Source organism: Heterodontus francisci, chromosome X (genome assembly GCF_036365525.1).
Source record: "Heterodontus francisci isolate sHetFra1 chromosome X, sHetFra1.hap1, whole genome shotgun sequence".
NCBI lineage: Eukaryota > Metazoa > Chordata > Chondrichthyes > Heterodontiformes > Heterodontidae > Heterodontus > Heterodontus francisci.
Genome location: NC_090421.1, coordinates 20814116 through 20831094, shown reverse-complemented (window position 1 = coordinate 20831094; position 16979 = coordinate 20814116). Strand labels below are relative to the sequence as shown.

The window sequence follows — 16979 nt, the reverse complement described above, 5'->3', positions numbered from 1 at the left end:
GGTCATGAAGTCCAGGGGAGGGGGTTCCCGGTGGGTAAGTTGTTCCCGGTGGGGGTCCTCCGTGGGCCACAAATTGCCCACAGAGGAGGCACCCCGCCCCCCCCACCACAAGCCCACAGGGAGGGCACCTAATATAGCAAGGTGTCCTCCCCGCATGGCGGAGACCCCTTCCCCCCGCTGCTGGTAAGATCCCATTAAGAGGCTAGTTAAGGGCCTCAATTAGCCTTTGGGCAGGAAGGCTGTCATTGGCCTATCCCGTCCCCAGGAAGATCACTTGGCGACGGGGAGGTGACATCCCAGCACGCTTCACAATATTCTGTGCCCCCGCCTCAGGGGGGCCCATAAAATCCTGGCCACAGTGTGGGTTTCTGACACACATTTAAGCCTGGTGGTGGTGTTCAGAAGCCCGCAGTGAAAATCCAGCCCCGGTATCTGTACTATTTTGCTTTTGGTGAAATTTTTCTCTATTTTATGTTAATTAATTTTTTCAACAAATTTTCAAACATCTTTCAGTTAAAAGGAAATCACTTTGTTGGCTGGTAGGAGACTGGATTGATCCAGCAATCAGTAGGACCCAGGATTAAATCCCCTATTTGCTGTTAGGCACATTAAAAAAAGAAAATTAATTAAACTGGGGGAAGAGAAAACAGTTTTCAATAAAATTTAGCAGAAGTTTCTTCCTTTTTATATGAGAAATGCAGTAGCCATATCATTGTAGACGTCAAAATACTGGGAAATGGACCAAATAAAGTGCCCAGCATCCACCTTTCTTAGAGTGGGGGTTGTCCCCAAGACTGTTCTAGAAAACAATTCTTATGTCTGCTACATGTTTTATCCCCTTCAGGACTTAATTATGGTTTGTTTCATCCAATCCCAATGAGTGAAGTGCATACCTACAGGTTCAGCTACAACCCTATGTTCCATTGCACTTTCAGTGGCGCAGTGGTTAGCACCGCAGCCTCACAGTTCCAGCGACCTGGGTTCAATTCTGGGTACTGCCTGAGTGGCAAGTTCTCCCTGTGTCTGCGTGGGTTTTCTCCGGGTGCTCCGGTTTCCTCCCACAAGCCAAAAGACTTGCAGGTTGGTAGGTAAATTGGCCATTATAAATTGTCCCTAGTATAGGTAGGTGGTCGGGAAATATAGGGACAGGTGGGGATGTGGTAGGAATATGGAATTAGTGTAGGATTAGTATAAATGGGTGGCTGATGGTCGGCACAGACTCGCTGGGCCGAAGGGCCTGTTTCAGTGCTGTATCTCTAAACTAAACTAAACATATCCAATCAGCAGTACAACAGTCAGTGACTCAAAGATAGTTGGTACAACACTAACTGCCACTGCACATATCAAGAGATCATCTACAGAGCTGTTAAACAGTGACTGACTGTTTATACTGCATGGGATTATAGAATTTTTACATGTGTTTTGGGGATTGTATTCCATGATTCCATCCATCTTTGTGAAAACTGTTAAGGCAGCAGCCATGATCATTTATTTGCTCTGCATTCCCACAGGAACAAAGTGCCCTTAAGCAGAGCAGGACTGAGAAAGGGCTTTTCCAGCATTGGGGAAGTCTGGCAGTATTAGGGGTTACTAGGTTCCAGAGGGAGATGAGGACCCAAACTGCCTTCGACTCCTTTCAAACAGACTCGCACCCTGTTCCATTTGGCAGCATCTTCTCGACTTTGTTTGTAGCCTTTTCTGTGCCCTTGAGTATATCTGGCCCTCCCCCACCCCTCCTCTAAATCTTTATTCCCATTGTCAGATGCTCCCATCTTAAGGCACATGAGTAAATTGATGCTTTCTTAAAAATTAGTGGATGGAAAATCATGCACTGGGGGCTCATATTTTGCAATGTGCACTCTATGCATAGGCCTTGGCAACTTAGTATGTAGTTAAAAAAAATTCCATAAACAAAAATCACCTCAAAACACTCAACTTACAGTTTAAGCTTTTAATATCTATTTAAAAAATCCTTAAGCCTAAAGTGGTCCAGGAGAGTTTCTTTTGTTTCTCAAAATTAACTTTTCAAAGTCTTGTGCAAAAACCAAAAGCTTCTTACATGATGAGATGCACCTTTCTACTCTTCAAGTCACACTAATGACTGGATTACGTGCTGACACAGTCTACACGTGCTTAGAATGCATAGATACAATTAGACCTTCGCTCTAATCACTAAAGGTAAAATCTGCAATTGAAGCCAAAAGCTTCAGAGACTGCCTCTGGCCTCTAAGTAAAGTTTTATTGAAGTTATTAAAAGAAAGCAAGTAAAAAGTTAATTATGATGGAGATTATATATTTTAAGTAGTGTTTTCAGCGTTAGAAATTGCAATTACTAAGAGGTATTGATGCATTTTTCCCCCAAAATGTATTTTGAGCAATTCAATTGGTTTAGAAACAAACTGTGGTGGGAAGGTGTTTAGATAGGGGTTTGTCATTATGATGGTCAACATTTAAACATTGAAACTCCATATGCAAACATGCAGCTCAAAATTGACTAGTTAAGTTTGCAGGCAGGAAGTATGCATCAGACAATATATAGATTTAGATGTGGAAATCAATTTGATTCACAACAGTAATTCTTGGCTTTTCTTCTCCACCCTTCAGGAGAAAAAGTTGTACAGGTCACTATATTGGCTTGTTGGGGGAGGAGTATATATGTCAAGAATGGTGCCGAACTGGTTACCCTGGATTGGAAGTCGTAGGGATATCAATCAGAAAAAACAATGGGGAGGTTCTGAAGCCTGCTGGCAATGGAGTTCTTAATCATAAATCCAACACCTGAGGCGTTATTCATCTTCACCTTTCCCTTAGCAGAAAAGCATATAACCTGATCCATGCTCGGTCAATGATCCCTGCTCTGAAACGAGCTCCAGAGTGCTGTGATATCAATGTCTAGCCAGGTGTGTGAATATTCCAGGACCAGCAAGGCAGTTTCAAAATGTTTTGTTTTCATTTTTGCATTCATATTACTTTCTTTTGCAGCGCTGTAGGAGATGCCCATTGGCTACAGTAAGCCAAGCAAGTGATTTGAGACGAGCAATGTTTGGGCCACCTTTTCTAGGCCCGACTCCATTTGGAGCAAGCAGTGCTAGCCCCAGAGGAGGCCGCTTGGTGACTCGGGGCTGCCGGATGATGATGTTGCCTCAGGTCAACAGTCAAATGTCCCATACTATTTAGACAGTCGTACGCCGGACTGAAGCTGCAGCTGCCAGTGTCATTTTGTGCATGCCGTTTTCGTCTCTTCCTGCCATCACTGTCAGACTTTTCTTTCGATCTGTGCCAAGTCTGTTTAAAGTGGAAATCATTCGGTTAAGTGTTACACCACAGTTGCTCAGCAGACTGAACCGGTTGCAGCAACCGAAAAGCTGTAGGTGTTATTGCACCGGAAACGACAACAGCAAACCCAGCCCTGTCCACTCTGCAAAGTCCTCCTTACTAACATCTGGGGGCTTGTGCAATGGTGGTCCCACGGGCCATCGATCTTGTCAGGGGAAAATGATTCGCGTTCCTCTGACCTGGGTATTCTGCTGCGGAAAGGTAACTTCACCATCTCCGAGGTCGAGGAGGTGGTGGGCAGTCGCCTCCTCATAGCTGATGTAATGTATAACAATGCTCCGCTCTGTCTGATCAACGAGTACACCCCGGTTCAGTGCAGCGAGCGGCTGACCGTCTTCCAGCAGCTCCCACTGCTGCTGGCGATGTCCAGGCCGGTCATCCTAGGCAGTGACTTCAACTGCATCATCGATGCAGCTGGACGATCTGGCAGTGATGACAGCAAACTGCATACTACGTCCAGATTCCTAATAGAAACAGTTAAAGATGCCAAACTGTACGACATCTTCAGCAAACCTGCAGATGGAACGCATCATAGATACACCTAGTCAAGATCAGACGGGTCTGCCCATTCCAGGATTGACTTCCTGTTTTTGTCCTGTGCGGTCACTGTCAGATCCACCAACATCAAGCCGGTGTTCTTCTCTGACCACTGCCTCTTATTGGCTGACTGTCACTTACAGGACGACCAGCGGGTTGGCAGGGGGACATGGAAGCTCAATGCTACACTGCTAACCCCAGAGAACGTTGAGGATCTCAAACGGGATTACAAAGGTTGGAGGACCGTGAAACCCCTCAGTCTCCAATTCACTGGTGGGAGGCGATCAAGGACTTCAAGAGGTTCTTTATCTTCAAAAGGTGTTCAGAGGGCGAGAGAGAGACAGAGGGAAATGTCCCGACTCCAGAAAAGTATGCAAAATCTGCTCTGGCTGCAGTCAATGGGGGTCGAGGTCAAGGAGGACCTGCATGAGGTGAAGAGTCAGCAGGCCTCGTTCTTTGCAACGGAGGCCTCCAAGATCAAGGTCTAGAGTCCGCTCCCTCGAGCAGGATGAGACGTGCTGGTGTTACTACTTCCAAAAGGTACACAGAGAGCTCCGTGCTAAGCAGCCCGAAGGAAGAGGATGGCTCGGTAACGTCTTCACAGTCCGACATACTAAGGATCAGCAAATCCTTTTATGCTGGGCTGTATGATGCGAAGCCCACAGACAGCAGAACCTCCCAATCCTTCCGGTCATCTATCAGAGGTCTTAGATGACAGCACGAGGGAGAAACTGGACAAGCCGCTAACTCTGGACGAGCTGACAAAGGCCGTCAAGTCCTTAGAGATGAGTAAAACTCCCAGAAGCGACGGCTTACCGGTTGAGTTGTATTCAGACCTGTGGGACTGGGTCGGCCCGGACCTGCTAGAAGTATACGAGAGTATGCTCCTGGCCGGCAGCATGTCAGAATCCATGAGGAAAGGCATCATCACCCTCATCTACAAGCAGAAGGGGGAAGAGGGCAGAAATCAGAAATTGGCGGCCCAACTCCCTGCTTAATGTTGACTACAAGATTCTGTCAAAAGTCAGCCAGTCAAGTCTGCTCTGGAGTTGGTGATCCACCCCGATCAGACCTGCACTGTACCCGGCAGGAAGATCTCTGATAGTCTTGCGCTACTCAGGGATAGGATCGCCTATGTATGGGACAGGAGGGTGGACACCTGCCTCATCAGCCTGGACCAGGAGAAGGCTTTTGACAGGATATCGCACACCTACATGATGGACGTGCTTTCCAAAATGGGGTTTGGAGAGGGAATCTGCAATTGGATCAAACTGCTCTACACAAACATCAGTAGTGCAGTCTCCATCCATGGGTGGGAATCGGAAAGTTTCCCGATCCAATCTGGAGTCAGACAGGGCTGTCCTCTCTCCCCAGTCTTGTTTGTTTGCTGTATTGAACTCTTTGCTGAGTCTATTAGGAAGGATGCGAGCATAAGAGGGGTGACAATCCCAGGCAGTGGAGGCACTCGGGTTAAAAGCTCCCTCTGCATGGATGACGTCGCAGTCTTCTGCTCGGATCCACTGTCTGTGCGCAGACTGATGAGCATCTGCGGCCAGTTCGAACTGGCCTCGGGAGACAAAGTTAACCACTGCAAGAGCGAGGCCATGTTCTTCGGGAACTGGGCTGACCGATCCTTTGTCCCCTTCACAGTCAGGTCAGATTACCTGAAGGCGCTGGGGAGATGGTGCGTAAGGGCCGGGGCATGCACCAAAACCTGGAAGGAGCGAGCAGCCAGGGTACAACACAAGCTGAGCATGTGGGAGCAGTGATCTTTCCATTATGGCTAAGAACCTGGTCACGTTGTTGGCATACATGGCGCAGGTCTGGCCCAGACCCCACTCCTGCGCTGTGGCGGTCACCCGAGCCATTTTCCGCTTCATCTGGGGATCTAAAATGGACCGGGTCCAGAGGGACACTATGTTCAAACCTCTGGATAAGGGCGGGAAAAATGTACCCAACATCACCCTCATCCTGATGCTTACCTTCATGTGCGGCTGCATCAAGCCATGTGTAGACCTCCAGTACGCAAACTCCAAATGTCACTACGTGCTGAGGTTCTATCTGTCTCCGGTGTTAAGGATGGACCTGGTCACATTGCCGCAGAACGCTCCATCCAGTTGGACCGTGCCGTACCACCTATCCTTCATGGGAAAGTTTCTGCGGAAAAACACCTTTGACCACCAATCCATCAGGCAGTGGTCTGCACGGAATGTCCTCAAGGCCCCAGGGGAAAAGGAGATGGTGGATCCTGTCGGATGGTTCCCCGAACAGACTGCCAAAGTCATTTGGCGGAATGCCTCATCACCAGAATTTTCAAACAAGCACCAATATGTAGCTTGGCTGGTGGTGAGCAGAGCTCTCCAAGTCAGATCCTTCCTGCACGCCCGAAGTCTCACCCCCTCGAGGTGGCTGTGGTGGGGAAGAGACGGTTGCCCACCTCCTTCTGGAACGTGTCTTTGCAAAGCAGGTGTGGAAAGAGATGCAGTGGTTTTTGTCGAGGTTCATCCCAAGCAGCTCTAACACAGGAGTCTGCGCTCGACGGGCTGTTCCCAGGGACGCACACAGAGATAAACATCAACTGCTGCTGGAGGACTATCAATTCGGTGAAAGACGCCCTTTGGTCTGCCCGAAACTTGCTGGTCTTCCAGCGCAAAGAGTTGTCCACGACTGAATGTTACAGACCTGCACATTCCAAGGTCCAGGACTACGTGCTGAGGGACGCACTAAAGCTTGGGGCAGCCGCAGCAAAGGCTCAATGTGGAAAGACCACTGTGTAAGGTCCCCCCACCAAGCTGAACTGAGGGGATGGATCCATGGAAAACCCTTCGAACTTTATCTGGAAAATATTTGTTTGCTGTAAAATGTACATGGCATGCAAAATGAAATGGAAGGGTTGTGGGGCAACTCACTCCTGTATTGAAGGAAACTGATCTCCTTTGCACTGTTCGTATTGTTTCACTTGGTGCTGTTTGGAACTGTTTTGCAACGTTTTTTTTTAAAAACAGATTTTTGTGAATGAAGTATTTTTGGAAATTTAAAAAAAAAGGGGGCTTGTGCCAAAGTTGGGAGAGCTGTCCCGCAGACTAGTCAAGTAACAGCCTGACATAGTCATATTCACTAAGTCATGCCTTACAGACAATGTCCCAGACACTGCCATCGCCACCCCGGGTATGTCCTGTTCCACTGGGAAAACAGACCCAATAGAGGTGGTGGTACACAGTTGGGAGAGCGCTACCCTGGGACTCCTCAACATTGACTCCAGACCCCATGAAGTCTCAAAGCATCAGGTCAAACATGGGCAAGGAAACCTCCTGCTGATGGCCACCTACCACCCCCCACCTCCACCCTCGGCTGATGAACCCATACTCCATGTTGAACACCAACTGGAAGAAGCACTGAGGCTGGCAAGGGCGCAGAATGTACTTTGGGTGGGGGACTTCAATGTCCATCATCAACAGCAGCTTGGTAACACCACTACTAACCGAGCTGGCAGAGTCCTAAAGACATAGCTGCTAGACTGGGTCTGTGGCAGGTGGTGAGAGCCACAAGACGAAAAAAACCTACTTGACCTCACCAATTTACCTGTTGCAAATGTATCTGTCCATGACAGTACTGGTAGGAATGACCACCGCGCAGACCTTGTGGAGACAAAGTTCCGTCTTCACATTGAGGATACCCTCCATCGTGGTGTGTGGCACTACCACTGTGCTAAATGGGATAAGATCTAGCCTAGGTATGTCCTGTACACAAAAAGCAGGACAAATCCAACCCTGCCAATTCCCACCCAGTCTACTCTCGATCAGAAAAGTGATGAAGGTGTCGTCGACAGGGCTATCAAGCGGCACTTACTCAGCAATAACCTGCTCATTGACGCTCAATTTGGGTTCTGCCACAGCCACTCAGCTCCTGCCCTCATTACAGTCTTGGTCCAAACGTGGACAAAAGAGCTGAACTCAAGAGGTGAGGTGAGAATGACTGCCCTTGACATCAAGGCAGCATTTGACCGAGTATGGCATCAAAGAGCCCGAGCAAAACTGGAGTCAATGGGAATCAGGGGAAAAACTGGGCGGCGCAGTGGTTAGCACCGCAGCCTCACAGCTCCAGCGACCCAGGTTCAATTCTGGGTCCTGCCTGTGTGGAGTTTGCAAGTTCTCCCTGTGTCTGCACGGGTTTCCTCCCACATGCCAAAAGACTTGCAGGTTGATAGGTAAATTGGCCTTTACAAATTGCCCCTAGTGTAGGTGGTAGGGAAATATAGGGACAGGTGGGGATGTGGTAGGAATATGGGATTAGTGTAGGATTAGTATAAATGGGTGGTTGATGGTCGGCACAGACTCGGTGGGCCGAAGGGCCTGTTTCAGTGCTGTATCGCTAAATAATAAAATAAGTAAATAAAACTCTCCACTGGTTGGAGTCATACCTAGCGCAAAGGAAGATGCTTCTGGTTGTTGGAGGTCAATCATCTCAGTCCCAGGACATCACTGCAGGAGTTCCTCAGGGTAGTGTCCCAGGCCCAACCATCTTCAGTTCCTTCATCAATGACCTTCCTTCAATCACAAGGTCAGAAGTGGGGATATCCGCTGATGATTGCGCAATGTGCAGCACCAATCACGACAGCTCAGATACTGAAGCAGTCCATGTCCATATGTAGCAAGACCTGGAGAGCATTCAGGATTGGGCTGATAAGTGACAAGTAACATTCGCACCATGTAAGTGCCATGCAATGACCATCTCCAACAAGAGAGAATCCAACAACCTCCCCTTGACATTCAATGGTATGTGTTAAATCTCAAAGCTGGTTATGGAAGGATAATGCTGGAGCCTATATTTACTCAGTTTCACATTTATTGTGCAGAGTAACTGGATTAGAAACATGTAGCTTCTCATTCAAAACCCTCCACCAGTCTGAGTGAGTGTCTACTTATAAGTGCTCATCTGAGCCCCAAATTAACACCCTTCACCTGCATATAATCAAACCACTAATCCAATTAACAGATTAACATCCGGGAGGTTAGCACTGGCCAGAAACTGAACTGGAGCGGCCATATAAATACTGTGGCTTCAAGAGCAGGTCAGAGACTGGGAATTCCGTGGTGAGTAACTCACCTCGTCTCCCAAATGCCTGTCCACCATCTACAAGGCACATCAGGAGTGTGATGGAATACTCTCCACTTGCCTGGATGAGTGTAGCTCCAACAACACTCGAAGCTCGACACCATCCAGGACAAAGCAACCCACTTGACAGGCACCCCATCCACCACCTTCAACGTTCACTTCCTCCACCATCAACACACAGCGGCAGCAGTGTGTACCATCTACACGATGCACTGCAGCAACTCAAGGCTCTTGAGACAGCACCTTCCAACCCACGACCTTTACCACATAGAAGGAAAAAGGGCAGCAGATGCATTGGAACACCATCACCTGCAAGTTCCCCTCCAAGTCCCACGCCATCCTGACTTGGAACTATATCGCTGTTCCTTCACTGTTGCTGGGTCAAAATTCTAAAACTCCCTTCCTAACAGCACTGTGGGTGTAACCACCTCACATGGACTGCAGTGGTTCAAGAAGGCAACTCACCACCATCTTCAATGGCAATTAGGGATGGGCAATAAATGCTAGCCTAGCCAGCAACACCCACATCCTGTGAAAGAACAAAAAAAATTGGAACTGCACTGGGAATGTGGTGAGTGCATTCATAGAATTTTCCTCCTCCTCCTGTCCTCTGTTACCCGACTCAAAACACAGATGGGTGGGAAATAAACTGCCCTATTTAACTCACTTAAGTAGCTCCAACTGTTCCAATGGATTTCTCCATCGGTCTGGCTCTCGCAACAACCAAGAAATATGTAGTCAAGTATTATAGCGAAGTATCAGATGATCTGGAAAATCAAATCACACTTTTAACGGTTGACCTTTCCCTGTTGAGAAAGAAGTTTGATAGATCTGTGGCATCTGTTTTCACAAAATCTTTTCCAGCAAGTTTCCTCACTTCTTGTTTCTGTGGCCATCAAAATATCACCATCACTGTTGGGCAGAAACCACTGTAACAGTGATGGACCATATACAAAAGATACCAAATCACAAATAAATGATTTGTTTACTATTTGCATCACTACCATTGGGACTTAATCAGCTATTTCCTACATATCCCTCTTGTTATCACTTCTATTTGTGTATCTTAAGACAGAAATCAAACAATAGATTGCTCAGTAAAATAAAAGCAAAATACTGCGGATGCTGGAAAACTGAAATAAAAAGCAAGAAATGCTGGAAATACTCTGCAAATCTGGCAGCATCTGTGGAGAGAGAAGCAGAGTGAACACTTCAGGTCAGTGACCCACTGAACTAAAATGTTAACTCTGCTTCTCTCTCCACAGATGCTGCCAGACATGCAGAGTATTTCCAGCATTTCTTGTTTTTAATATAATCGATTGCTCAGGATGTCAAACCATAATGTTCTTAATTTTTATTCATTGGTACCACCACTGAAAATGTCTTTTATTTCCAAATCACTAATCAGCTTCTTGTCTACATATGGAGAAGGAAACTTATTTACATTAAATTAAAACAAAGCACGAGGTAGAAAAGCAGTCTCTCTCCAATTATTCTTTTATGCACCTTGGAATTGGACACTTACTGTCAAGGTGCACAAATTCTCAATGATAGAAAGATTACTGTCCTTTACTCTGTTAGGTTTAGTAGGGTGCTAGTGTCACAGGCTTCCAGCACATGGATTCCACAACTGGCAGCAACCAGGACAAAAAGGTCTTCAGGGCTCAGCAAATGCAACACGTTTACTCTGGGGCTGTTGCACAAGACACTCATGTCAGGAGTCGGCTGCACCAGCGCCTCGCCAAACACAATACATATATTTTTTAAAAAGAGCTTTAGATTGAATAGAGAAAGAGGCCCATTCACTCAGGAAAAACTTCTAAATGTGTAATAAACTACATAAACCAGGAGTCTCTTTACCTACAAGGGATTTTAAAACTGCAGCACATGAACCAATCTCCACACTAATTAATTTTAATATATAAATAACAAGCTTAAAGGACCTTTTATACCAGAATTTACTATTTGGTGACAATACAAAAGGCATTTGGAGTGAGCAAAGAAGTTAGATAAGGAAAACCATTAAAACTGCCCAAGTTTAAGCTGGTGAATGCAAGATTTAAAAAAAAAATTGGTATTACACACAGAATTCTATGATATCTACAATAAATTGTAAGCAGTATCAAACAGTAGGTTAGCTGAAGTACTCGTAAAGACTCAACAGTACTTTGCTATATCTAGATACTCAAGGAATGAGATTCAGAGACCAGATCTGTGTAAACAAGAGCATTAGATTCAAGATAAGCAGACAATTTGGATTTTGAAAAATGGGAACCCAGGTTATATGGGAATAAAGGAAATGATCAGATGATTCACACGCTCCCCTGCCACGCTAAGACTTTTGCAGTTGAAGAAAGAGCAGGCTTAAACCCAGGGCACCAGCATTCATTTTACTGACTGGACATTGAAATCAGATGCATTGTGAAATTCTGAAATGTTCACAACAACTTGCATTTACATAGCATCTTTGACACAATATAAAACAATGCAATGTGCTTCACAGGAGCGTTATCAAACAAAAACTGACACCAAGCCACAAAAGGAGATATCAGGGCAGAATAGGCAGGTTTTAAGGACCGTCTTAAAAGGAGGAAAAGAGGCAGAGGGGTTTAAGGAGAGAATTCCAGAGCTTAGGGACTAGGCAGCTGAAAGCACAGCCGCCAGTGGTGGAACGAGAAAAATCGGAGATACTCAAAAGGCCAGAATTGGAGGAACACATACCTGGGAGGGTTGTGGGGCTGGAGGAGATTACAGAAAGGGTGGGGGGGGGAGGGAGGCCATGGAGGTTTTGAAAAGGATAAGAATTTTAAAATCAAGGCATTGCTTAACCAGGAGCTAATGCAGGTCAGCAAGCACAGGGAAGATTGGGGAACAGGACTTGGTGCAATAAAAGCAAAATACTGCGGATGCTGGAACTGTTTATTTTTATTTATTGATTGATACAGCACTGAAACAGGCCCTTCGGCCCACCGAGTCTGTGCCGACCATCAACCACCCATTTTATACTAATCCTACACTAATCCCATATTCCTACCACATCCCCACCCATCTAACTATACTAGGGGCAATTTATAATGGCCAATTTACCCATCACCTGCAAGTCTTTGGCTGTGGGAGGAAACTGGAGCACCCGGCGAAAGCCCACGCGGTCACAGGGAGAACTTGCAAACTCCGCACAGGCAGTAACCAGAATTGAACGCAGGTCCCTGGAGCTGTGAGGCTGCAGTGCTAACCACTGCGCTGCCCAAATCTGAAATAAAAACAAGAAATGCTGGAAATACACAGCAGGTCTGGCAGCATCTGTGGAGAGAGAAGCAGAATTAACGTTTCAGGTCAGTGATCCTTCTTCAGAACTGGCAAATATTAGAAATGTGAAAGGTTTTAAGCAAGTAAAGCAGGGGTGGGGCAAAAGATAACAAAAGAGGTGCAGATAGGACAAGGTCACAGAGAATAACCGACCAGAAGGTCACGCAAAGGCAAACAATATGTTAGTAGTGTGTTGAACGACAAAGCATTAGTACGGAGAGGGTGTTAACGGACTGAAAACTGAACAGCAAGTACAAACATGAAAAAAAAAAGTGGGTAAGCAAACTGAACAAACTATGAAATAAAATAAAAACAAACAAAAAAATGTAAAAAAGAAAAAATAATTAATAAAAGTAAAATGGGGGCCCATCATGCCCTGAAATGATTGAACTCAATGTTCAGTCTGGCAGGCTGTAGTGTGCTTAATCAGTAAATGATATGCTGTTCCTCGAGCTTGCGTTGATGGTCACTGGAACACTGCAGCAATCCCAGACAGAGATGTGAGCATGAGAGCAGGGGGGAGTGTTGAAATGGCAAGCAACCGGAAGCTCAGGGTCCTGCTTTCGGACTGAGCGGAGGTGTTCCGCAAAGCTGTCACCCAGTCTGCGTTTGGTCTCCCCAATGTAGAGACCACCATATTGTGAGCAGCGAATACAGCGTACTACATTGAAAGAAGTACAAGTAGGACTCGGTGTAACACGGGCAGCAGAGTTTTGGATGACCAAGTTTACAAAGAGTAAAATGTGGAAGACCAGCCAGGGGTGCCTTGGAATAGTCAAGTTCAGAGGTAACAAAGGCATGGATGAGGGTTTTAGCAGATGAGCTGAGGCGGGGTAGATTCGGGCAACATTACAGAGGTGGGAATAGGTGATCTTAGTGATGGCTTAAACATGTGGTCGAAATCTCTTGGTCAAATGTGACGCCCAGGTTGCAAATTGTCGTTTAGTCTCAAGAGAGCTGCCAGAGGAATGGAGTCAGGAACAAGGGAATGGAGCTTGGCAGTAGGGACCAAAGACAATGGCTTCAGTCTTCCTAATACTTAGTTTGAAGGCATTTCAGTTCATCCACACTGGATGTCAGACAAGCAGTCTGACAGTATAGAGACAATGGAAGGGTTGACAGAAAGATGGTGGTGAGGTATAGCTGGTTCACATCCATTATTTCAAAGCAATTTAAATCTGATCAATGTGAGTGATATTTTCTCCACAATACCGTGGAAATGGTATTTCCTCTCCCCTGTAATAGAGCCATTTGTACTGAAGCATAGCTTGGTGGTCAGCAACAAATTCCCAACTAGCCATTCTTAATGCCTGAACACATATAGTGAGTTTTGGTACATTATTTAACCAGGGAGGGAGCAATCCCAACTAGATAACGTCCATACTGACATTACACACAAACATTTTTTCTCTAGCAAATATCACTGGATAACAATCTGCAGCAGCAGCAACAGCCCTCCCGAGCCTAGGGGCCACTTAAACCATTCATTTTGGTCGGAAAAACACGAAGAGACAATATAAAATAAAGGGTGAAATTCTAAAGGGGGTGCAGGAGCTGAGGGACTTGGGTATACATGTGCATAAATTATTGAAGATGACAGGACAGTTTGAGAGAGTGGTTAGAGTACACAGCATCCTAGGCTTCATTAATAGGGACAGTGTACAAAAGCAAACAAGTTATGTCGAACTTGTTTAGAACACCGGTTCAGCCTCAACTGAAGTACTGCGTCCAGTTCTGGGCACCAGACATTAGGAAAGATGTGAAGTTATTGGAGAGGGCGCAGAAAAGGTTTACGAGAATGGTTCCAGGATAAGGAATTTTATTTATGTGGATATTTTGGAGAAGCCGGGACGGTTTTCCTCAAAGAGAAGGTTGAGAGGAAATTTATTGAAACAGATGAATTAGGAGCAGGAGTAGGCCACTTGGGCCCTCTAGTCTGCTCCACCATTCAACAAGATCATGGCTGATCTGACTGTAACCTCGACTCCACATTCCTGCCTACCCCCGATAACCTTTCACCCCCTTGCCTATCAAGAATCTATCTACCTCTGCCTTAAAAATATTTAAAGACTCTGCTTCCACTGCCTTTTGAGGAAGAGAATTCCAAAGACTCTCAAACCTCAGAAAAAAATTCTCTCCATCCCTGTCTTTTTAAATAGTGACCCCCCTAGTTCTAGATTGTCCCACAGGGGAAACATCCTTTCCACACCCGGTCAAGACCCCTCAGGATCCTATATGTTTCAAATCAAGTCACCTCTTACTCTTCTAAACTCCAGCAGATACAAGTCTGTCCAACCTTTCCTCATAAGACAACCTGCGCATTCCAGGTATTAGTCTAGTGAACCTTCTCTGAACTGTTTCCGACGCATTTACATCCTTCCTTAAATAAGGAGACCAGAACTGTACACAGTACTCCAGATGTGGTCTCACCAATGCCCTGTATAACTGAAGCATAACCTCCCTACTTTTGTATTCAATTCCCCTTGCAATAAACTATAACATTCTATTAGCTGTACCTATATACTAACCTTTTGCGATTGATGCACCAGGACACCCAGATCCCTCTGCATCTCAGAGCTTTGCAATCTCTCACCATTTAGATAATATGCTTTTTTTTATTCTTCCTGCCAAAATGGACAATTTCACATTTGCCCACATGATACTCCATTTGTCAGATCTTTGCCCACTCACTTAACCTATCTATATCCCTTTGTAGCCTCATATCCATTCACAAGTACTTTCCTACCTATCTTTGTCATCAGCAAATTTAGCAACCATACCTTCAGCCCCTTCATCCAAGTCATTTATATAAATTGTAAAAAGTTGAGGCCCCAGCACTGATCCCTGCAGCACACCATTACCTCTTGCCAACCAAAAAATGGCCCATTTATGCCTACCCTGTTTCCTGTTAGCTAGACAAACTTCTATCCATGCCAATTTGTTACCCCCTATACAATGAGCTTTTATTTTCCACAATAAACTTTGATGTGGCACCTTATCAAATGCCTTCTGGAAATCTAAGTACAGTCCATCCACCGGCTCCCATTTATCCACAACACATGTTACTTCTTCAAAGAACTCCAGTGAATTGGCTAAACATGATTTCCCTTTCACAAAACTATATTGACTGCCTGATTATCTTGAATTTTTCTAAATGCCCTGCTATAACGTCTTTAATAACAGCTTCTAACATTTTCCCTTTGACAGATGTTAAGCTAACTGGCTGTAGTTCCCTGCTTTCTGCCTCCCTCCCTTTTTGATAGAGGTGTTCAAAATTATGAGGGGTTTGGATAGAGTAGATGAGGAGAAACTGTTCCCACTGGTGGAAAGATCATGCACCAGAAGACACAGATTTAAGGTGATTGGCAAAAGAAGCAATGGCGGCACGAGGAAAAACTTTTTCACAAAGCGAGTGGTTAGGATCTGGAATGCACTACCTGAGAATGTGGTAAAGGCAGATTCAAACCAAGGCATGCTGGATTGGTGAAAGGTTATTGGGGGTAAGCGGGAATGTGGAGTCGAGGTTACAATCAAGGGAGATTGTTATCTGAAAAGGAAGAATATGCAGGGTTATGGAGAGAAGGCAAGGTGAGTGGCACTAGGTAAACTGCTCTTTCAGAGAGCCAGCATATATGTGACATGCAAAATGGCCTCCTTCTGTGTTGTAGTGATTGTGAATTAGAATCCTCAGAGTAAAACTCTGGCAAGATCAGCAAACTCAGTGCAGACCAGAAATAGAACCTGGCTTCTATGGCCCATTATCACACAAGGTAATGCAATAATTTGCTGTTATGTTGCACTTGAATGTTGAACAGCAGTACAAATCATTTCATAAGAGATGGGGGCGGGAATACTAACTGAACCCTTAGGGAACATCAACGTTTGAAGCCAAGCATATTACGAACATGCAAGGTCTGTCTGAAGTAGCACGTTGACGATGTGTTTTGAAGTTTTGATGGATTTTGAGCAGGACCTTCTACTTGTGTAAATCCAGGTTAGTACCAATGGGAAACAGCTCAACACCGAGAGAGCAGATCGTACACTTGTTTTTTTGTACAGTGCTTCTACATGTATGTATATATAAAACAAGTACCTCATACTGTAGGCTCCCGCCCCCAATTCCTGGCCGATTCCAGACAAACTGGCATCGAAATCCTGCACCAGCCCAGATTCAATCGCCTCATCCGGCATCGGCATCTTCAGCGCCCAGGCCATGGCCGCACTCAATAAAAGGGTAACAATCCGGGCTGGAAAAAAGCTGCACTCCTCAAGAGGGGAAAACGCTCAGAGAAATCACCTTTCCCGGTGAGAGGTAATAAAGAAGCGAGAATGGCGCAGAGAGAGAGGGAAGATACCGTTCCCCCAGCTCACACACCCCGCACCATATTCTACCCATCAAAGATGGCGCCGCTGGGAGCTTTCCAGGAGACACTGCACTCTGATTGGCAGGCGAATTACTGTCAATCAAGCTCCGCTGCCCAATCGGGACCGGGGATCCTTGCTCCGTGTGGCGTCATTTACGAATCTACCAATCACAACCCGCGAGAGAGCGGGGCTTATTCCTCGCTATCAGGATAATGTGACGCGCAAGGAATGGGTTGTCCTTTTTTAAATTCAACAATTTGGTTCAACAGTGAAGTCCGCGCAATAGTTGGGGAAAAAAAGCAAACTCTTGTAATTTCCTC

At 45.8% G+C, this 16979-nt stretch overlaps 1 protein-coding gene across 2 annotated transcripts in view; it reads right to left on the bottom strand.

The window, feature by feature from the left end:
* The window catches only part of tfcp2 (transcription factor CP2), a 170809-nt gene extending 154089 nt beyond the window's left edge, over positions 1-16720 (bottom strand). For both annotated transcript variants that reach the window (XM_068024451.1, XM_068024452.1), the window contains exon 1: positions 16388-16720. In XM_068024451.1, the coding sequence (XP_067880552.1) occupies positions 16388-16509 (122 nt within the window). In that variant the 5' untranslated portion in view covers positions 16510-16720. The remainder of the gene's footprint in view (positions 1-16387) is intronic.
* Positions 16721-16979: the final 259 nt, after the last annotated feature.